The 22,456-nt window shown below is 51.3% G+C and overlaps 1 protein-coding gene across 3 annotated transcripts in view; it reads left to right on the top strand.

The window, feature by feature from the left end:
* SLC35E4 (solute carrier family 35 member E4) overlaps positions 1 to 22,456 on the top strand; it is a 23,979-nt gene continuing 1,523 nt past the window's right edge. The window contains exons 1-3 of one of the 3 annotated variants that reach the window (XR_002326438.2): positions 1 to 2,280; positions 7,143 to 7,948; positions 13,670 to 13,826. Coding sequence is in view for 1 of the 3 variants with exons in the window: in XM_020996360.2 (XP_020852019.1) it covers positions 1,653 to 2,280; positions 7,143 to 7,570 (1,056 nt within the window). In the remaining 2 variants the exon portion in view is untranslated. Of the gene's footprint in view, positions 2,281 to 7,142; positions 8,524 to 13,669; positions 13,827 to 22,456 lie in introns of those variants that run through there. The other 2 variants (XR_013486502.1, XM_020996360.2) reach the window with 2 other exon arrangements.

Below are 22,456 nucleotides of genomic sequence, written 5' to 3' on the forward strand. Positions count from 1 at the left end.
CAGCAGCATCTCCCAGCCACACAGAGGAGGTACAAACCCACAGAAAGGAGGCATCGGGGGATTCCTGCAAGGAAGAAGCAGAGATCTAGGAGGCAAATGGAAATTCATTCCATACATCCATACGTGGGTCTGGGCCTGGTCTCTTCCTTGACCAGTAGGGGGAGGCTGCTGCCATAGACTCAGGCCACACCCAGGCAAATACAGCCTCGTCCTGGGTGGGCCCCTGGATCCTGCAACCCCCAAAGGCTCTGAGCGTGATGCTGAGGTGAGGGAGCCCAGAGGGGTCGAATTTACAGCCCTGAGCTAGTGGCCTGGATTCAGGAGCTGTGGCCTGCCCAAGTCCCAGCTGCCAGTGACTCAGTTTTCCCTACGCCCCGTGGCTACCCCTCCCTGCCCTGGCCCAGGCGCAGGCCCAGGAGGATGACTCTCCTTCCTGTTGTGGACTGCATGTGCCTGCCCAGAGGTGGGTGCATTCCTGAGAGGAGGGACCATTGATGCCTGGCAGCAAGCCCTGAGAATAGAGGTGGGGTTGCAGCTGGGCAGGGCTGGGCGTGATGGGCAATGGAAGGGGAAGGATGTGGGAAGGGAGCTGGGGCCTCCCTCCTCTCCTGAAAGCTCCCAAAGAGAGGGGGTGAGAACCTTTCTCATTCTGGGGCCAAGGATGGGCAGGGCCAGCTGGCTCACTACCTGGCATGAACACAGACTTGCCCAGCCTCCACGTGCGGCCCTCCACTGAAAATAATGGGAGGCAGAGGGTAAAGTTAAGGAGATGCTGTAGTCCCATGATGTGATGGGGGGGGGTGTGATTCTAAGATTCTGAGAACTATTAGGGAGACACTAACAGTACAGAGGCAGGGCTGATGCTGAGCCTGATACTGACGTAGATGGAGCCAGGGAGAGGAAGGGGGCCTTCCTTTCTGTGGCTGTGACTGTCCCAGGGTCTGCCCTACCCGTCCCCAGCACGGGCTTCTGGCCCATTCCCCGGGTGGGATCCAGACCCAGCCCCAGCCCCTTCTAACTTGGCTTTCCCGCCCCTTAGAAGCTAGTGCGAATCTCATTGTCACCATGGCAACTGGCAGCTTCAGCCGGGTGGGGCAGGATGGGGAGGGCTCCTGGATCTCCTCTCCCTAGGCGGTTTCCACGGCAACCAGGCGGCTTTGGTCAATGTGGGCGGGCCTGGCGAGTCCGGGGCGGAGAGGAGGTGTGGCCGAGGCCTCGGAGGCGGGTCCCCGGGCGTGGCTAGTGCTGGCCCCGCCCTCCCTCCTCTGTACGCCAGTCCGGGGTGGGGGAGGCGGGGCCCGGCCCGGCTGGAGTAGGAGAGCAGCGGCAGAGGAGCCGGAGCCCGAGCCCCGGGAGCCGCCGCCGCAGGGAGCATCGGGCAGGAGCGCGAGGCCCCCCAGGCCGGGCCGGGCATCGCCGCCACTGCCCAACCGGAGGCCGGGGCCCAGCGCCAGCTCTAACCGCGCTTAGAGATCCGAACAGGCATCCTCCTCCACGGGCACGGGATACAGAGGACGCCAAGCCCTGGCCCAGGGGGCAAAGAAGAGCTTGTGCACGGGGGCAGAGAGGAGCCCCGGCTGTGGGTGGGCATCCCCTGGCCGGGGGGAGGAGCTACCCCTCTGGACCCCCAGGCTCCCTGCCCTCCGGCCCCCATGTGCGTCTGCTCCCGGAGGAACCATGAAGCCGGAATGACCTCGGCCGATGGAGCCCCAGCCACCACGCTCCTGCTGCCTTGGAAGCTGGCCCTGCGGGACCAGGGGCAGGGCCAGTGCCCGCCGGGCAGTCCCGGGCGCATCCTGGCCACCGTGCTGGTGTGGCTGGTCACGGGCACCAGCATGTCCAGCCTCAACAAGTGGATCTTCACCGTGCACGACTTCCGCTACCCGCTGCTGCTGTCTTCCTTGCACATGCTGACCGCCGTCCTCGTGGGCTACCCGCTGGCCGGGCACCGGGCGCGCGGGCCTCTCCCTGCCCGGGCCAGGAGGAGGGTGTTCCTGCTCAGCCTGACTTTCTGCGCTTCCATGGCCTGTGGGAACTTGGGCCTTACCTACGTGCATTTGGACTTTGCCCAGATGGTCTACACCACCACTCCGCTCTTCACCCTGGCCTTGTCCAAGGCGATCCTGGGCAAGCGGCATCACCTGCTGCAGTACGCGGCCATGGGGCCCATCTGCCTGGGCGCTGCCTGCAGCATCATGGGCGAGATGCACTTCCACCACGCTGGCTGCTCCTTCCTCTTCGCTGCCACCTTCCTCCGAGGCCTCAAATCGGTGCAGCAAAGTGAGTACCCACGTGCCGGGTGAGCTAGGGCCGAGCCACCAGCACTAGCGGTCATTCCGTGCGACCCTGGGCAAAGGGCTTCGGCTCTACGGGCTGAGGTTCCCCATCTGTAAACTGAGGTGATTAAACCTTGCTGGTCTGCTAAGGCTCCTCCCAGCCCTGACACTCCCTGTTCTGAGGCCCCTCCCAGCCCTGACACCCCCCTGTTCTGAGGCCCGTCCCAGCCCTGACACCCCCTGTTCTGAGGCCCCTTCCAGCCCTGACACCCCCTGTTCTGAGGCCCCTCGCAGTTCTGACCTTCCCTGTTCTGAGGCCTTTCCCTGAACTGAGGCCCCTCCCAGCCCTGACATCCCCTGTTCTGAGGCTCCTCCCAGGTCTGACATCCCCTGTTCTGAGGCCCCTCCCAGCCCTGACATCTCCTGTTCTGAGGCTCCTCCCAGGTCTGACATCCCCTGTTCTGAGGCTCCTCCCAGTCCTGACATTCTCTAGCTACCTCTACATGGAAGAGGAAATAGGCCTGCAGAAGGGAAAGGACTTGTCCAAGATCACACAGATAGTAACTGGGCAGGGTTAGGATTTGAACGCAAGTCCTCAAACTCCAAATCCAGCCTTTTTTTCCCGATGGACTAGAAGATAATTTTTTTTTTTGCTTGGCCCCAGGGGACAGAACTATGAGCGATGATAAGTTAAGAGAGTAAAGGCTGTTTATGTATGATGTCAGGAAAAAACTTTCTGGGCATTAGAACAAAGTAAAACCAATGACTAATCTCCTTAGGTCATGGTTCCCCATCTCTGGAGTTCTAGAACCCTGTCACAGTATGTTGTAAAGGAGATTTGGGTCGAGGCTGTACTAAATGTCCTCTGAGGTCTCTTCCAGCTGAGACTGTGTCCTGTGCTTGCATCTGTAGACAGGCCATTCTGAGACGTAAGCAGTTGACTAGAGACTAGGCCCACAGAGGTGCCTGGCAGAGTCCTGTCTGCATGGATACATACTCACAGTGGAGTCTAGGACTCCACTGGGTAGTAATTGGTCAGTTCCTGCTCTTGCCTGAGGTCCTGGGATGGGGAGATGCTTTAGTCATGCCCTGCACTTAGGGGAAGGGCAGTTGGGATAGAGTCCCAATGTACAAAGACAGTTCCTGGTCTTGTGTTTCGTGCATGGGAAGGAGGGTGGGTAGAGGAGGACACTATTTAGAGAGTAACATATTGATTGGTTTATTTGGAGGATGCCTGAAAATAAGTATAGCCATATCCCTCCACCTCCATCCCGATCCCTTCTGGATTTCCCAGTTCTTCATTGCCAGCAGCCCACCAAGCTAGGCCTCCTACTTTCTCTATTTCTTTTCTCCTCCTCTCTCTCTCTCCTCTCCCTCTCTCCTTTTCTCCTTCCTTCTTTTCTCCTCCTCTCTCCCTCTTTCTTCTCCCTCTCTCTTTTTCTCCTTCCTTCTTTTCTTTCCTGTCCCTCTTTTTCTACTCCTTCCTTTTGTTTCCCTTTTTCTATCTCTTCCTCTTTCTTTCTCTCTCCCTTCCGTTTTCCAGCATTTATTCTCTTTTTTCTCCCTTACTCTGTCTTTTTCTCTCTCTTTATGTATGCATATTACAGATATATACCAATCTCTACAAACATGTTCCTAGGTGCACCTGCATTGACAGAGCAATGTGAACCCCTTAGAAACATGCACTCTAATCTCACATGTTTGTACATGCACATGTGTGCACGTGTGTGTCTGCTCTCCTCACAGCATTCACAAGCTTCCATGTGCTTGTACATACTTATAGAGACACATGTTGCATGTGAGCTTGTGCCAACACCCACACTCCCAGTCCTGTACAGGTATGCTCACCCCCAACTCTGGGTGCAGACCCCTGTGCCTCATACAGACATGCCTGGAGTCCATGAACACAATCTACATGATATGCAGTGACTAGCCTTGCCTCTGCATGCATACAGATAGCCGCGGTAGTCATGCACCCAATGACCCCCATGTGTGCCTGTTTAAACCTCCCAGGGGAGGTGTGCCCAGGGGAGAAAGCTGCCCCGCCCTCTTGTCCCTGGGCAGGGAAGGGTTCTGCCCTGGCTGGCAGTCCCAACGTCCCAGTGTCTATTTTTGCCTTCAGGTTACCTGAGAGGCCAAACAAGGAAACAGAAATGTGATCCTTGGGCCGGGCTGGCCACCCGCTCTCCTTTTCTGTCCAGGGCCTTAGGTGTTTTTGGTGGTGGGTTTTTTGCTTGTTTTTGTTTTTGCCAGGACCAAGGGTAGACCCTGGCTGTACTCCAAAGTCACTGAGAAAGCTGCTGGCTGCCCCCCCCCGCCGCCCTGAGTCCCCTGCCTACCTCCCTTCCCCGCACAGTAACCAGATTGTCCCTGAGCCCCAAGGAAAGAACCTCTATGAGGATGTGGCCAAGGGGCAGGGTTGATGCCATGAGCTGGGACTCCTTGGGCAGCTAGTGCCTATCTCCTAGCCTCCCCCTCCACTGTGGGTGTCTCTCTCCCATCCAACAGGCCCAGGCCTGCCGTCCTGATGCTGACTGGAGAATCTAGAGTGGGAAGGGGCCCTCCGAGCACCAAGTCTAAAGCCCTCATTTGACAGAGGAAGCTGACTCCCTGAGAGAGGCGAAGGAATTTGCCTGAAGTCTCAAGGCTCCAGGGAGCAGAGCCAGGATCTGAGCAGTAATGTGAGGATTCCAAATCCCGTATTTTAGCCACAGCAACCCCCCTTGCCTCACCGTGCATCAGACAGTCAGTCAGTCTGCACTGATTAAGCAGTGAGGTGGCTCAGTTCAAATTCACCTTCAGACACTTACTAGTTGTGTGACCCTGGGCAAGTCACTTATGTGCCACCTGCCTCAGTTTCCTCATCTGTAAAATGGGGATCATATCTCCCAGGGTTGTTGTGAGGCTCAGAGGAGAGCCTATTTGTAACTCACGTAGGACAGTACCTGACATAGAGTAGGTGCTATAGAAATGTTAGCTGTTATTATTATTATCATATGTACTGGCCTGTTCCTTCCAGAAGCCCACCTTCTACTAGGGAAGTCAGCATGCACATTACTAATATACATTCAGTGTGAATGGGAGATCGTCTTAGAGAGGAAGGCCGTGGCACCTGGGGGGGACAGGAAAAGCCACCTCCAGATGGGATTTGAGCTGAATTTTGAAGGAAGCCAGGGGAGTCAGGAGGCCAAGACGAGGAGGGGGTGCATGCCTGCATCCCAGGCATGAGGGACAGCCATTGCAAAGGCCTGGAGTTGGGAAAGGGAACATAGGATATGAAGGCCAGCATAGGCCAGCTGACCCAGACCTCAGGGGGAGTCAGGTGGGAGAACACTGGCACAGTAGGAAGGAGTCTTGTTGTGAGGGCTTTCCCATCGCCGGGGGCCCTTGAGGCCTCCTCCCCTACTTGGGCCTTGGCGTGGGACAGCAGGTCCCTGGGGCAGAGGTGCAGCCTGGGCATCTCCTTCCCCCACACTGAGGAGTGTGGCCTGCTGGCCTGCCCCAGAGCTTAGGAGTCCCTTTGGGGGCCAGAGACTGCTAAATAGGAGTGTTGTTCATTTCTGGGTGACCCATTTTGGGAAGAACGTTAACGAGGTAGTGGAAATCAAGCCCCCGAAGGACCGTTGAAGGGAAGCCTTGGAAGTGAGAGCATCCCGAGCATCTCCAAGTATCTGAGATGCTTTGGGTGTCCCCACCTGAAGGATCAGCTGGGTTCTCCTCGGACATAGGAGAGGTGTGAGAAAGAGATCAGGGCCGGAGGTCAAGGTCAGGAGAGCACCTGACAGAGCTCTCCCAGTGTGGATTGGGCTGCTCCCAAAGGGAGGGGCAGATGGACACTGGATAGCCACTGGTCCGGGATGTTATAGAGAATCAGGTGGCCTTGGAGACGCTGTGATGACGTCAGTGGGGACACTTGCCTCAAACAGCAGCAGAACATGAATGGAATGTCCGCGCCGGGAGCCTCCCTCAGGCCCCGCCCTCCTCCCCAACACCTCCTCTCCCCTCCTCCAATTGGACAGGTCTTTTCCTTTAATAATGCGGGGAGGCCCGGGAAGGATATCCAGGCAAATAGCAGGGGCTTTCCAGACTAATCGCTCAATAAGAATTTATTAAGCACCTGCTTACTATATGCCGAGCACCAGGAGACAGAGACAGAAGTGAAACATTTGATCAAGGGACAGAACACGGACAGTTCGAAGTAGGTAGCTGTGTGGTCAGGGCTGGAAGGGTAGTTGAAAGAGAAAGGGAGCCTCGGACCCTGAAACTCAGGGTCAGGGGCTTTATAATTTTGCCGAGAGCCAGCCCAGACCCTGGCACAGCCCAAAGCGCTAAGAACAAGGGTGAGAGGTAGAAGAATGAGATTTCGGGGAAGGCCTTCCTTCTGCACTTACCACCCGTGTGACAAATCATTTTACTTCCCTAGGCCTCAGTTTCCCTTGCTGTAAAGTGTGAGGGATTGGACTGGATGATCTCTCATGTCCTGCTAGCTCTCCAGCCATTTGACCTGACCTTTACTGGGTGGCGTGACCCTAACCCAGAGACCGATGGACACCGTCTGTCTATTGTCTGTATCTGGTCTATGCCTCGTTGTTTGTCCTGGTTAGACTGGGAGCTCCCTGAAGGCAGGGAGTGTTTGTGCCTGCCTTTGTATCCCTAGCACTGAGCACGATGCCGGGCATATAGTAAGTGCTTAATAAATGCTTATCCACTAGTTGACTGATCTGGCTTCTTGGAAGCTGAGGCCCAGAGAATGGGGAGATTTGGCACCCAGGTGGTGAGGGAGTGCCGGGCATGCCCTGTTTGGGCCTCCTCGCTGTGGGGCCTGTGAGCCCGCTCTGACCCCTGCTCCCCTCTCCTGGTTTCCAGGTGTCCTGCTGCAGGAGGAGAGGCTGGCCTCAGTGGCCCTGCTGTATCTGACGTCCCTCCCCAGCTTCTGCCTGCTGCTGGGCGCGGCCCTGGTGCTGGAGGTGGGCGGTGCCAGTCCGGCCCTGGCCCTCGCCGACCATGGCCTCTGGCTGCTCATTCTGCTCAGCTGCCTGGTCTCAGTGCTCTACAACCTGGCCAGCTTCTCCCTGCTCGCCCTCACGTCAGCCCTCACTGTCCACGTGCTGGGCAACTTCCACGTGGTGGGCAATCTGGCCCTGTCCTGGCTCCTGTTTGGGAGCCGCCTGAGTGGCCTCAGCTACGTGGGCATCACTCTTACGCTGGTGGGGATGTTTCTGTATCACAACTGCCACTTGGTGGCCTCTTGGTGGACCCTGTGGTGGACAGGCCGGCCTGTCAGAGCCCTGTGAAGTGACAGCGGTGCCCATCTGAGAGCTGTGCTCACTGGGCCCAGCTGGGCCCAGGCTGGTCCATCCCTAGCTTGTGCGGGGCCGGCAGCTTCAACCAACCGCCTGGAAGAAGAGAGGCCTGAACGGGGATGTGGGTGAACCCCTGGCAACAAGAAACTTCCAGAAAAAACGCATGGGGGTGCTCAGGCGGGAACCTGCGTGGTCTCGCGTCCATCCTCCAGGACCTCAACGTTACAAAGAGCTAGTGGGAAGATTATCACCCTCATTGTACAAAGGAGAAAACTGAGGCTCTGATGTGGCTTGTCCAGGGTTCCATCCCTGCCCGTCCTGGTCTGCTGCAATGGTCTGGGGTGCTGCAAGCCCCGAGTCCAGCCCTGGGTGAGTCCTCTCCCTTTCCCTGATCTGTGCCTCAGTTTCCCCGTCTGCTAGAAGAGGATGAGGCTCACTACAAAGGGTCAGAGGAGAATGTAAAGGCAAAGGGGTGTTGTAATTAAATAATAATTATTACAGTTCCAGCTGTGACCTGCACCTGCTGTACTTGTTAAGATGAAATGGGTGAGGGTGATTTCCTAGTAGTCCCATGGAGAGGGCAGGAAGCACTGTCCAGGTGCCCTTAGGCTGAGGCAGGGCTGACCCAAGTCGGGCAGGCTTCTTTTAGAGACCCCCCTCCCACTCCCTCCTCCCCGTTATCTCTCTGCTGCTAAAGACTGGGGAAGGGGGAAAGGGGTTTTTTTTCTCCAGGGTGGATCATTGGCTGGAGCCCCTACTCCCACCCCTGGTCAGATGGCCTCTGCCAACTCTCAGAACCCTCCCCATAGGTCCTCTGACCCAGGCTGTCTGGCCATAAATGGGGATTTCCTTTGGCAGGTGCTGTCCTAGGCAGAGGTGCCGCCCCTCAGTGAGGCTGAGGAAGGGGCTATTTCCGTCCTCCAATAAAGCACTGTTTGGTTCTCTCTGTCTCGTTTCCTTGCCTCTTAACCCAGCAAGAGGGCAGCCAAGAAGGGGGAAGAGTAGGGCGTGGAGAGTGGCCCCAGAGACACCTGCTCTTAGAGCCAGCTCAGGAGCCGAAAAGGTCACTGAGCTCAGCCTGGAGGCCCCACCCGATGTCCCAGGGCAGGAGCTGGGAGGAACGGGGGCCTGCCTCACTCAAGAACTGTGGGCCGTGGGGGCTGGCCAAGTGCCAGCCCAGCCTGGAACCTGGGCTATCCCATGGACTCTGTAGTGAAGAAGAGCCCTGAGTTGGACATCACTAAATGTGGCTTTGCCATTCATTGGCTGTGTATGTGTGAGATGTTAGTGAGGTCAAACAACAACCTGACCATTTCCTCACTTCTGAAATGTGACCTGGTCACCAAATCACAGGAGGAGCCTGTGTGGAGGGGCCCTAGAACAGAGGATGTCAGAGCTGGGAAGGGCCTTAGAACAGGTGGTGTCAGAGCTGGGAGAAGCCGGAGAATGTCAGGGCTGAGGGCAGGGCCTTAGCGATGTATTTAGTTGTGGGATCACACAAATTTAGAACAGAAGAGTCCTAGAACTCATCTAATTTAATCTCCTCATTTTACAGTTAAAGAAGCTGAGGCCCAGAGAATGCAGGGCCTCACCCAGTGTCACACAGGTGATAAGGGGCAAAGTTCTGGTTCAAACCTGGGCCTCTTATCTCCAAATCCCCTGCTTTCCCCATTGCCTGCTGGGGCCAATCTCTCTCACTGCCATGCAGAATGATCCAGACCAGGCAAGGGGAGGTGAGGGTGGCAAGGCCTCGGGCTTGGTAGAACTTCCTGAGGCTGCCGGGTGCCCGACAAAGGAGGGGGGTGGGCCCAGTCCCAGCCATGCCTCCACCTCCTGGGTGGCCTTGCCTAAGACAGTCCCCCTGCTCTGACCCCCTACCAGGGCAGCGTGAGTTCAGATCTCAAGGGGAGGGAGAAAAGTCTCTCCTAGACTCCAGTTCCCAGGTCAGTCATCCAATAAAGAGTAAACTCCCTGAGGGCAAGTCCGGTCTTCCTTTGTATCCCAAGTGCCTAGCAAAATACCTGGCCCCTAGTCAGTGCTTAATAAGTTGTTGGATTGAAATAAACAGGATGGAGAAATAGGGGGAGGGCAATTTCCAACTTTGACTCTCCCATTTGTCACCTGCGGGCAGTCTGGTGAGACTCTCCACGTTCTCGGTGCGATGGAAGACCCTCCCTTGCGCCCCCACTCCACCCCTCACCCACCACCCGGTAGTACATGGCCAGGCCGACCGTCAAAGTCTTTCCAGCTGGGTAAAAATGATGATGATGATGATGATAACAACAACGATAATAGTAGATGTTATTTATAAAGTGTGTCCTATTTTTCAAAGCATTTTAATATATTACCTCACTTAATAGCCCAAGGGGGTTGTTGAGTTATTTCAGTTGTGTCCAACACTTTGTGACTCCATTTGGGGTTTTCTTTTCTTTTCCTTTTTTTGGCCAGGCAATGGGGTTAAGTGACCTGCCCAGGGTCACACAGCTAGTAAGTGTTATGTGTCTGAGGCCAGATTTGAACTCAGGTCCTCCTGAATCCAGGACCAGTGCTCATTTGGGGTTTTCTTGGCAGAGACACTGGAGTGGTTTGCCATTTCCTTCACCTGCTCATATTATAGATGAGGAAACTGAGGCCAACAGGGCCTCACAAGGTCACACAACTAGTAAGTGTCTGAGGCCAGATTTCAGCTCAGGAAGATAAGTCTTCCTGACTCCAGGCCAGGTGCTCTATTCACTTTACCACCTAGCCATCCTAGGTGCTGTTATTATCCCCATTTTATAACTGAGGAAACTGAAGCTGAGACAGATGAAGCGACTTTGGCCAGGATCACACAAGAGGTTTCAGAGACAGGATTCAGACTTAGGTCTTCCCGCCTCCGAGCCCAGCGTTCGGTGCACTTCATCACGAGAGTGTGGCCTTCAAGAGTACTGGGCTTCATTATGAGAAGGCATCAGGAGGAAAAGTTGTTGTTGAAGACAAAGGGCCCAGAAAAACTACCTTGCCTCTCCCTGACTCTGTGGAGTCTAGCTCAGAAGCATCCTTTGCTGGCAAAGGCAGGGAAAGCTGGGTGCCCTCTGCACTCACCTCTAGCACCTGAAAGCCAGAAGCTGCTTGAACCGCTTGTGGAGATCACAGGCTCCCCAGCCCTGTGGGGCCTGTCTAGAGATGCATGGGGAGCAGGGGCCTTCAGCGTGCCCAGGTTGAGGGGACGATGGCCAGGAGAGGGTGGCCAGTCGGGACAAACTCTAGCGCTGATCAATCCAATAGCAATGTTATGTCTTGCAAGGAAAACTGAGGGATGGCTGGCTTGGATTGTAGGGGAGGGGCGCTCCTAGTGAATGGGAGTAGAGCAAGAAGCCCTGATTTGAGTAGGCGGTAGAAAACCTGAGCCGAAAGGCAGGAAGACCTTCATTCTGGTCGCAGAATCACTGGGTGACTGAATAAATCCCTGCCTTGCTCTGGGCTTGTTTTCCTTCTTGGTCAAAATGAGGGGCCTAGACTCTGATCTCTAAGGGGCCTCCCAGCTCTGACATTCAGTGAGTCTCTGGATGGGACGTTCTCCTATTTCCCTCCAGCCCTGGGAGGAAGGAAAGTGTGGCCTGGCCTGAGTCACCCCTGCTGACTCAGAATTGCCACAGGCTGGTGGCTGCTGCCAGATTTCTGCCCAAACCATAGCCTGCAGTCTGAGATGGTGCCTCCCACTGTGGCTTGTCGGCCTTTCCATCCTGACTCAGGGTCCCCTGGCTCAGCTACACCCCCTCTACTGTCTCTTGTCATCCTGCCTGTGACTCAGTTTGGAGAGATTAAGCCGAGAGCCAAGTACCCAAGGAGAATATCTATGGAGAACAACAGTAACCAAGGCCCCTGTACTATAGAAAATGGCGATGATATTGAGGGTGGTGAAAGTGCGTGCTGGAAGATGAGGGCATAAGCAAGGCCCCCCTGTCTCCTGGCCAGCTCCCATGCCTTTGCCCCCTCCTGCCTGCTGTGGGCCTTGGCTCTCACAAGTCATGCCATCTGCCATCTGCCACAAAGCTGAACCTTCAAAGAGCCCCATCGAATGCCTCCCTCAAAAAACTTTTCTCCAGCCACTGATGCCCTGTCTGGACCTGCTGCTTGACAGTTGGCATACTCCCCAATGGTTCTGAACCCCCAGCTGCCAATGTATAAACCCCTCTCCCCATCCCCACCCTGGCCCTTCCCCTTTGCCATGCCCCACTGAAGAATCACCCTTCCCTTCCATCATGCCCTTGGCTTGCTCCAGAAGGGACAAACTTCTTTTAATCAAAAACCACTTTTCTTTCTCACTCCTTCCACGTTCTAGCCTTCTTTTCCAATGACTCAGCTTCCTCACCACCCTGTCCTGTACTGGCTACGCTTTCTCTCAAACCTCCAGACCCCTGGCTGCTGTGGAGGAATGGAAATACTCCTTGCTCCTCATTGTCCTCTCCCTCTCCCTTCTCCCTCCCTCCCTCTCCCTCTCCCTCCCTCCCTCCCTCTCTTTCTCTCTCTCTCTCTCTCTCTCTCTCTCTCTCTCTCTCTCTCTCTCTCTCCTCTCTCTCTCTCTCTGTCTCTCTCTCTGTCTCTGTGTCTCCTCTCTCTCTCTCTCTCTCTCTTCCTCTCCCTCTCCCCCTCTCCCTCTCTCCCTCTCCCTTTCCCTTCTCCCTCCCTCCCCCTCTCCCTCTCCCTCTCTCTCTCTCTCTCTCTTCTCTCTCTCTCTCTCTCTCTCTCTCTCTCTCTCCACTCTTTCTCTCTTTCTGTCTCTCTCTGTCTCTGTCTCTCTCCTTGTGTGTCTCTCTCTCCCCCATCACTTGGCATCTCTCCTCCTTTGAGGTTCATACTATCCAAACATATCACCCAAGCCAGATCTTGATGGCTGCTATTTGGAGATTCCCCCCCGACCCCCTCGCCCCAATGTATTCTACTTCCTTCCCCAACGAGTTCAGTCACTGGCTCACAATTGTCTCTTCACCTCCTGCCCTCATCACTAGAGGACTTCAATGTGCACACTGATACCCCTTCGAGGAGCCTGCATTCTAATGAGGAAAGACAACACATAAGAGGAAGCTAACAGGGACAGGGACGAGAAGGTACTCTAGTAAGGGCATGGTAGCAAAGCCCAGAGAGTCAGAAGCACAGCTGGGAGAGGAATGGCTAGCCTGGGGTGTCTCCAAAATGGCGACCCAGAAGGAATTCACTCTTGAGAGAATGGGCAGGCATGGGGGACAGATGTTCCTGGAGGTCTCCTCCTCCCTAGGCGCTGCTGGAAATTCCAGGGGGAGAAGGCAGCCTAGTCAAAGTGGCAAATTCCAGAACCTAAGAGGTCAGCTGATAGGGAAATGGAGGCCATTCGGTGAGCTCCTCTTCTTCCCTCCTCCTCATCTCACGTCACTCAGATGCCTCCCCTGCCATCTCCTCCTTCATCACTACGTCACAGGAAGAGGTGGCCTTCTCCTCGCCAAGGCAAACCTGCACACGCCTTGACCTGAGCTCTTACCAATTTCTCCAGCAGATTGCCACCATTCTCCTCCCACACTCTTTTATTTTCAGTCTCTCCCTGTCTACTTATTAGCAATGTGACCTTGGGCAAGTCACATAACCTCTGTTTGCTTCAGTTTTCTCAACTATAAAATGGGGATAATAACGGTCCCTCTCCCTCCCCCCCGAGTTGTTGTGAGGATAAAATGAGATATTTGTAAATATTTTTAAAACATTATATAAATACAAACCATCATCATCATCACTGGCTGCTTCCCTGTTGCCTACAAACACGCCCGTTTCCTCCATTCTTTAAAACAAAACCACAACAACTCCTCATTTCTTCCTACCAGTCTCAATAGCTATTGTCCATATTTCCCCTTTCAAGCTTAAATTTTTTTTTTATGAGGCAATTGGGGTTAAGTGACTTGCCCAAAGTCACACAGCTAGTAAGTGCCAAGTGTCTGAGGTCAGATTTGAACTCAGGTTCTCTTGACTTCAAGGCCAGAGCTTTATCCACTGCGCCACCTAGCTGCCCCTCAAGCTTAAACTCTTGAAAAAAAGTCTTCCGCTTTGGATATTTCCACGTTCCCTCCTCTCATTCTCTTCCAGGTTCTCTGCAATTTGGTTCCCGACCTCATCTCCGAAGTTCCCAGTGATCCCTTAACAGCCACCTCTAATGGCCATTTGGCAATCTTCCATGTGGCACTTAGCAGGCAGTCAGGAGACAGTCACCAAGCATTTATTAAGCACTTTCTACCGGACTGTGGTAAGCACCAAGGATATACCTCGAGGAGCTCACCTTCCACTGAGGGGAGACAACCTGCAAAAATTGTTTCCATACAAGAAACAATAATAATAATAGCTAACACTTATATAGCACTTGCTATGTGCTAGGTAGTATGCTAATAAGTCCTTTACAATTCTTATTTCATTGATCCTCAGGAGGTAGGTACTATTATTATTCCCATTTTACAAATGAGGAAACTGAGGCAATCAGAGGTTAAGGGATTTGCCCAGTACCTGAGGCAGGATTACTCCTGATGCCAGTTCCAGTATTTTATCGGCTGGGCCACCTAGCACGGCATGGTCCTTTGTAAGGATAGCGTCAAGAAGGCCAAAGCTCAGAATAAACCAAGACTGGCAAAGAATGCTAAGAGAAACAAACCTATCAGCATTTCTGGTTTCAAGGGAGAAAAGAAGATGCCAGAGCGGCCTCGCAGGGTGGTGGGGGCGCTGATAACTGAGGACACAGAGAAGACAGAACCACTCCGTTCCAATTTTATTTCTGTTTTTTTTTTTCTGCCATGGAAAATAATCTTCAGAGTGGAGTGGAGAGATCGAGGGTTAAAACCCAAGATGAGTCGGAAGACAACTGGTCATCTGGCTGTCCTCAATGAGTTCAAATCACCTGACCTAGATGAATCCTGTTTCAGGCACCCGGTCTTTTGCAAATGTCCCAGGGCTTTCAGGGGCTTTGCTAAAGAACTAGCCTAGCCAGGGATGCTAAAAGTTATTGACCTTTATGAGATGGAGTTTAACTCACACAGGGAAGGCTTGAGTCTTCAGGGTGGGAGTACAGAGGTGAGAGTGGAGGGATAGGAGGCCAGCATCTGTCCCCTACCTCTACCTGCCCTCCCGCTAAGCCAACACCTCCGTCTTAGGCAGAGAAGGCCAGGGAAGGAACAGTCAGTGCATTGGCTATGATGATATTCAGGCTCTGGCAAGAGGAGAAAAACAATCTATCATGGTTCTAGGAGAGAGAGGCTGTCCTCTGGATTTTTTGCAGCAGGTTAGATCTAAGAATTCTTCATCTTCCCAGTTGTGAGGCTGAGGGACACGGGTCCATTATCACCTCCACACATCAAGGCAACCCAGTCAACTGAGTCTAAGAGAAATTCCCATGTGGGTTTCCAGGAATCCATGACCCTGGGCCAGGGGTGGAGTCTTGCTCAACCATCTGATTGGTTTCCTAACTCTGATGTCAAAGAGAAGCATGCAATTCTTTTGTTGGTCATTTGCTAAACTTAGGGGAGTCACACACACACACACACACACACACACACACACACACACACACAGAAACAGAGACAGAGAGAAAGAGAAAGAGAGTTCAATCAATAAATACATATAATGAAAAGGATTTATATCAAGAAATGACAATATAAAAGCAAAAGACACCAATATAACTTAGGGGAAAAAAAACAGGTCACGTAAGAGTAACTTCATTCCTTTTGTGACCAGGTCACTTCACTGGTAAGTGAAGCAATAATTCAGGTGTAATTTACCTAGATTTTAAGAAAGCATTTAATAAAGTGCTTTATGCTGTGGACAAGATGGAGAGATGTCAGCTAGATGTTAATACAGGTAGGTGAGACAGAACAGGTAGAATGCAAGGCCCCCCAAATACTCATTAATTGTTCCATTCTGCTCTCCCCTGCCCCTCCTCTCAGTCTATTCCTCTTTCTCACCCCTTAATTTTATTTTTTTAAATCATCCCATCACAGTCACCCCAAACTACTGCCCTCGTCTATGCATACTCCTTCTAACTGCCCTAATAAGGAGAAAGGTCTTAGGAGTTACAAGTTATCATCTTCCCATGTAAGAATGTAAATGGTTCAGCCTTATTGAGTCCCCTATTATTTCTCTTTCCTGTTTACTTCTTTATGCTTCTCTTCAGTCTTGCATTTGAATATTGAATTTTCTGTTCAGCTCTGCTCTTTTCATCGGGAATGTTTGAAAGCCCTCTATTTCATGAAATATCCATTTCCCCCTGAGTGTCACCCTCAGTGTTGCTGGGCAGGTTATTGTTGGTTGTAATTCTAGCTCCCTTGCCCTCCAGAATATCATATTCCAAGCCTTCTGATGTGGAATGTGGAAGCTGCTAACTCTTGTGCTATCTTGACCATCGTCCTGTGCTATCTGAATTGTTTCTTTCTGGCCTCTTACAATATTTTCTCCTTGAACTTAGAATTCTGGAATTTGGCTATAATGCTCCTGGGAGTTTTCATTTTGGGATCTCTTTCAGGAGGTGATCTGTGGATTCTTCCCATGTCTGTTCTGCCTTTTGATTCTAGGATTTCAGGGTGGTTTTCCTTGATAATTTCTTGAAATATGATGTCCATGCTCCTTTTTTAATCATGGCTTTCATGTAATCCAATAATTCTTAAATCAACTCTCCTTGATCTGTTTTCCAGGTCAGTTGTTTCCCCCAGTGAAATAGTTCATGGTTTCTTCTATTTTTTTTTCATTCTTTTCAATTTTATTATTTCTTGAAGTCTCATGGAGTCATTAGCTTCCACTTCCCCATTCTGATTTTTAAGGAATTATTTTCTTCAGTGAGCTTTTGTAACTCTTTTTCCATTTGGCTAATTCTACTTTTTAAAGAGTTCTTCTCTTCAATGGATTTTTGTACTTCTTTAACCATTTGACCCATTCTGTTTTTTTAAGGTGTTATTTTCTTTGGTATTTTTGTGCCTCTTTTACCAAGTTGTTGATGCTTTTTTTCATTATTTTCTTGCATCACTCTAGCTTCTTATTCCAAATTTTCCCTCTATCTCTCTTATTTGATTTTTAAAATCCTTTCTGAGCTCTTCCAAGAATTCTTTTTGGGCCTGAGACCAATTCACATTTTTCTTTGAGGCTTTGCATGTAGCTGTTTTGGTGTTGTCATCTTCATCTGTTTTGCTCTTCTATATCACCATAGTAACTTTCCATGGTCGGTTCTTTGTTTTTTGCTCATTTTCCAGCCTATTTTTTGACTTTTAACTTTATGTTAAAGTTGGGCTCTGCTCCCAGGGTGGAGGGGGCACTGTCCCAAGCTTCAGGTTTTTTTTGTGCCACTGTTTGCAGACCTAGTTCTGGGGATCTGTAAGTCTTCAATTCTTCCAAGGTAGTATGATCTAAGGAGAGGTGTGGTCACCACTCTCCTGGTCTGTGCTTTGGTCTGTGAGTGGCCACAAGTACTCTTTTCTGCCCTGGAATTGTGTCCAGGGTCCCTGTTCCTGCTCCTGCTTCTTCTTGCCCTAGGACTACAACCCAGAAACACGTATGGTCCTTTACTCAGTGCCAACAAAGTGTCCCCCATAATCTCCCTCTTGCCAGTTGTCTGACCCCCTTACCATTACCTTACCAGGCTGAGAGCTCTGGATGCTGCTGATTCAGTCACCTCCAAAGCTTGCACTGGACTGTGCTCCCCATTCTCCCTGGCAAGACAGACTTTTCCTGCTGACCTTCTAAGTTATCTCGGGCTGGAAAATTGTTTCACCCCATCCTTTAGTGGGTTCTGTAGCTCCAGAATTTGTTATGGGGCATTCTTTTAATATTATTTGGAAGGGAATTTGGGAGAGCTCAGGCGACTCCCTGCCCTTACTCCAACTTTAGATTAATCCATGGAATGCATATATCTTGACAGAGGAGAGGAGGCTAGGCCTCTGCAGACTGAATGAGGGCTGCATTGGGGTCCATTGGCCTTACGAGACTGCCTTAGGGGTTGATGACCCCAAAAGGCTAAGAACCCTTTGAAATCTGCTCTCCCTCACCCTAGAGTACGTGTTAGTGTACTCTGCTTTCCTCTCTTCCTCCATTATGAATTCTGCGATGGGGTGGCTCCTTCCCCCCAAGTCCCAAAGTTCCCATTACTTATTCCAGTGGCCAGCTCCATGTCACCCATGAGGATCAGACCAGAGCTGCTCACTATTTCCTCTGACTTTGGAAAGATGAAATCAGCAATGTGAAGGCCAGCCAGGAAATGATGAGAGGCTCTGCTGTTGGCCAAGGGAGAGCCCCAGAAGACGCCCAGATGACCCAAGTCCCCCATCATCTCTTTATCACCGCAGCCTGTGTGCCAGGCCTCTGGCCTGTTTCCCAGACTCCTCATCTATTTCCTCTTTCTGTCCAGAAGGCCTGTAGGATACTCCAAGGAAAAGAATGCTTCTGTTGCTGTCTCACCTAAACAGTCTCCATCATGGTTCACCCTCCGTCCCTCCAGGTTCCTGGCTTTCCTCACATGAGCATGCCTTCTTTATCATCCTTTTGACCAATTCTGTCCTTTTGGAAGAAGAGCGGCCTTATCCCCTGGGGGTGGGAGGGAGCTATTTTTCCCCTTCCCATGGCCCATCCCTCTAGGAGGGAGATGCCACCTACAAGGTCACATTTGCTCCCTAGGGTTAGTATCCGTTCCACTAACCTCTTTTTACCTGCTCTTTGTGCATCTGTCTGAGGCCGGGGGCCTCGTTGCATCCTGCTTCCTGTGAGTTACTTACTTCTTCTCTCGTCTTGGGTTATGGCGGTTCAGAATCCTCCATCCTTCCGGCGAGCACAAAAACCCTCTTCCTCCTGCCTTTTACCTAATTCCACATGGTTACTGCTCCTCGTCCCTTCCTTCTGTATCTCACATTCTCCATTCTCCAACCTCCTGATCCAAGGGAGCACCCCTCTCTACCCTTTTGCATCTTTAAAAAAAAAATTATTTCTTAAAAGAATCAAAATGGTCATCCAATCTGTCAAAGAACACTTCATTCACTGATGGATGCATCAAAGCCTTTGACTTTTTCCTCTAGGACAGAGATCAACTTGCTCTTTGCACATACATGTGTTACTTGATATTAGAAGAAACACACGCAGAACGCGGCACTCTTCAGCCCACTGCATTGTTCTCTTTGGCCTCCCGGCTTCAGCAAAGCAAGACTCATAATCCTTGGAATTGGGGGGGGGGTGTTTTTGCTAACCTTGTGGCTAACTGGCTGTTTGCCTTGCCTGTTCACTGCTGAGGGCCCAGATGCTGTTCCAATATTGTTCAGTCACATCTGACTCTCCGTGACCCCATTTGGGGTTTTCTTTGCAAAGATACTGAAGTGGTTTACTTTCTCCTTCTCCAGCTCAAGAGAAATGGAAGCAAACAGGGTTAAGGGACTTGCCCAGGGTCACACAGCTAGTAAGTGTCTGAGGCTGGATTTGAATTCACAAAGAAGAGTCTTTCTAACTTCCTGACTCCAGGACCTGTGCTCTCTGTCCAGCTAGCTGCAGCTCTTCCCAGTGGCTCACCATTAAACCTTGAGATCTTCGTCACTTTTTTTTTTTGTATCATGGACCCCTTTGGGGAAGCCAAGGCATCCCTTCTCGGGATCAGGTTTTTAAATGCATAAAAATAAACCACGTAGGATTGCAAAGGAGACCGATTATATCAAAATACAGTCATCAAAATATTTTACAAAACAAGTTTGTGGATTCCGGGTTAGAACCCCCAGCCTAGACATGGAGAGATAGAGTAAGGGCACGGCCTCAATACAGATTACTGAGGCACACTATTCACGTAAGCCGTTGTGTAAAGGTGAATGATCATGATGACCAGTGGGTGCTGGGGGGCAGCTGATGTTTCTACGGAGCTTTAGTCAGTCAGGTGAACGAGCCTTTTATTGAGTGTCTCCTGTGTGCCAGGCACTGCGCCAAGCACAAGGCTTCAAAGAAAGAGAAAAGGGGCAGCGAGGTGGCACAGTGGATAGAGCACCGGCCCTGAAGTCAAGAGGACCCGAGTTCAAATCCGGCCTCAGACCAAACACTTGCCACTTACTAGCTGTGTGACCCTGGGCAAGTCACTTAACCCCAATTGCCTAAAAGCAAATGTATAAGAAAATTAATGTGAACAAAGAAAGACAAAAATCCGTCCCTGCCCTCAGTCTAATGGGGAAGATGCCATACAATTAACCCGGTACAAACAAGATAGCGGCAGGTTGACAAAGTGACTTCTCTTTCTAGATCCTCCTCGCAGGGCGGCATATGATGGGACCAGAGTATGGGCGCTGCTGTTGGAGGGCCTAGTCCTAACCTGGGAAGTGCATGCACCTGGCCTCAGGCTCACGCTCTGCGTGATGATGGCCAGCCCGTACACCCTCTCTTAGCCTCAAGTTAGGGCAGCTAGGTGGCATCATAGTAAAGAAGCATGGGGCCCTGGAGTCAGGAAGACTCGAATTCAAATCCAGCCTCACACACTTAGCTGTGTGACCCTGGGCAAGTCACTTAACCCCGTTTTTCTCCTGAGGATGGCCATCTGTAAATGGAGTTTCATCCATTTAGACCAGTGGAGGAAACTGGCTCATCTAGGGCTGCCTGAAAGCTCCAGGGATATTCTTCATTGGAGAGTAAGACTGTTAACTTTTGGGGTTGTCATGTCACCTGGTTTCTCCCATTGGGCTTGTGGTCTACTAAAGCCCTCCAGATCTTTTTCACAGGAGTTGTGCAGCCGCATTTCTTCCATCCCACACTTGGGAGGCTGATCTTCTCAATCGAAGATTTAGGTCTCAGCAGAGGGAAGCTGTATCTTCTAGATCCTATGATCTTTGGGCTTGGGTTCCTGGATAGAGGGGATCAAGAGCTTTCAGGGATCAGAAACCCTGAGATTATGAAACCCAAACTCCTCGTTTTACAGAGGAGGTAAATGATGCGCAAGGAGGGAAAGGCACTTGTTCAAAATCACCTGGCAAGTTAGCGGCGGAGTGGGATGGGCCTGTCCCCAGCTCTGCGCCACCTTGGTAACCACGGGCAAGCTTACTTAGTCTCTCCGAGTTAGCTTCTCTGTAAATGAGGGCCGTGAGGGCTGCTGAGGCCACTGATCCCCTACATCCCCTGTCCTGAGGGCCCCCCCAGCCCTGATATCCCATGTCCTAAGGCCCCTCTTAGCCCTGACATTCCTAATTTTATGTTCCAAGGCTCCTAACATCTCTATCCTTTGACTCTATGTTTAAAATCTGGGGACTGTGCCCCTTCCTTTAATTAGAGAGATGCATTCAGTGTCTCTATAAACCAGGTGCCTGATTTAGGACTTCTTGGTTAGAGCCATCAGAGATCACAGACAGCAGAAAATGAGCAGGGCCCACTGACCATTGGCACTGGGAGCTGGAGCTCCCTGCAGCCTCTTGGATCATGAACAAAGGCCCGCCATTCCTCCGTTTAGAGTGGGTCTATTAGTGTGTCCTGTCTGCCTCCCTCTTCTCTCACCATCCAGCCCTTCGCATGACCACGTGCCCACCCTTCTGCTCCTGAGCCTGGCCGGGCCCTGACCTTTGGTGGACCCTTAGGAGAAGCAGGAACCATCCCATACACTTTAAAGCAGTTTATTATTATTTTGTTTGTAATTCTGATATAATTTCACAAAATCACAGATGAAAAGCAGAGCGATGGGGTGCAGTGGAGAGTCCCAGGGTTGAGCCTCAGGGAATCCGATGACAAGTCTAAAAAGCTCTGCCGCCTCAGCTGTATAACCCTGGACAAGTCAGTTCCCAATTCAGAACCTTGGCTTTACCCTTCATAAAATATGGGCAACCTTCAGAGTTGTTCTGAGAAACGCACTTTTCTTAAAATGATAAAGTGCTCCAGCCAGATGAGTTGCTTTCATTAGAGTTGGAAAGGCCCTTGGTGACTGTGAACTTGGATGGAAAAAAAGTGGCATCTTCCTTTTCCATAATGTCTAACTGAAACTTAGCATTTCCTTTGGTTATTTAAAAGCATCATTCTGAGAAGGGGCCTACAGGCCTCAACAAAATGCCAGAGAGATCTTTGGTTAAAAATTTTTAAATGTCTGCTCTGGTTGGGCTCTGCCACTAACTAGTTGTGTGACCTTGGAGAAGTCATTTGCCTTCCTCTAGGCCTGCCTATCCTTACTTCTTATTTGACTGGGTATGTGGGTTAGATATCCTCCATTAAATCGGAGTTTTTGTTTAAATAAGGCAGGGAAAGATTAAATCTAGGCCTGGCCTGCTGAGTTAGGGTCTGCACAAACTGAGAAGCATAGATTTAAAAAGCAGGGCCCTCTCACTGAAAAAGCCCTCTAAAACTATTACTCAGAGGATCAGTGCTTTATAAACCCATCTGCCTTTTTGGGGTGGGGGTGGGCTTCCCTTTGCCAATGAAAGTCCAGTCCAAAAAAAAAGCATCATAGCCATTTTTCTTTTTGGACTGAACCTGTGCCTTCAATGGTGTTCGGAGCTCCTGAGACCTCTACCCAGCAGGCTGGCATCTATAATTGTAGAGTACTTGGGATGGGGATGGGAGGTGGGGAACAGAGAGGCCCAGGGTCACACAGTTCCTATGTGCCAGAGGCAGGATTTGAACTCAAGTCTTCCTGACTGTAAAGGTTAGCTCTCTATACATGCCATTTGTGTTTTTTTAAAATGTCAAATGCTTTCTTTTTCCGAGTGATCCCTTATAGTATGGGTAACCCATGGAAACGCTAGCGTAGAGCTCTGTTCCCAGTGTCTTCTATTGTGTGTAAGAGGTCTGTACGTTGAGGAAGTGTGGTGCAGTGGATAGGGGTTGGAATTAATCTAAGAGGAACTGGGTTTGAATCTTGGCTGCCACTAACTAGTTCTATGACCTTGGGCAAGTCATTTAAACTCCATAGGC

This window comes from Phascolarctos cinereus, unplaced genomic scaffold (assembly GCF_003287225.1).
Source record: "Phascolarctos cinereus isolate Bilbo 61053 unplaced genomic scaffold, phaCin_HiC Scaffold_4;HRSCAF=312, whole genome shotgun sequence".
In the NCBI taxonomy this organism is placed as follows: Eukaryota; Metazoa; Chordata; class Mammalia; order Diprotodontia; family Phascolarctidae; genus Phascolarctos; species Phascolarctos cinereus.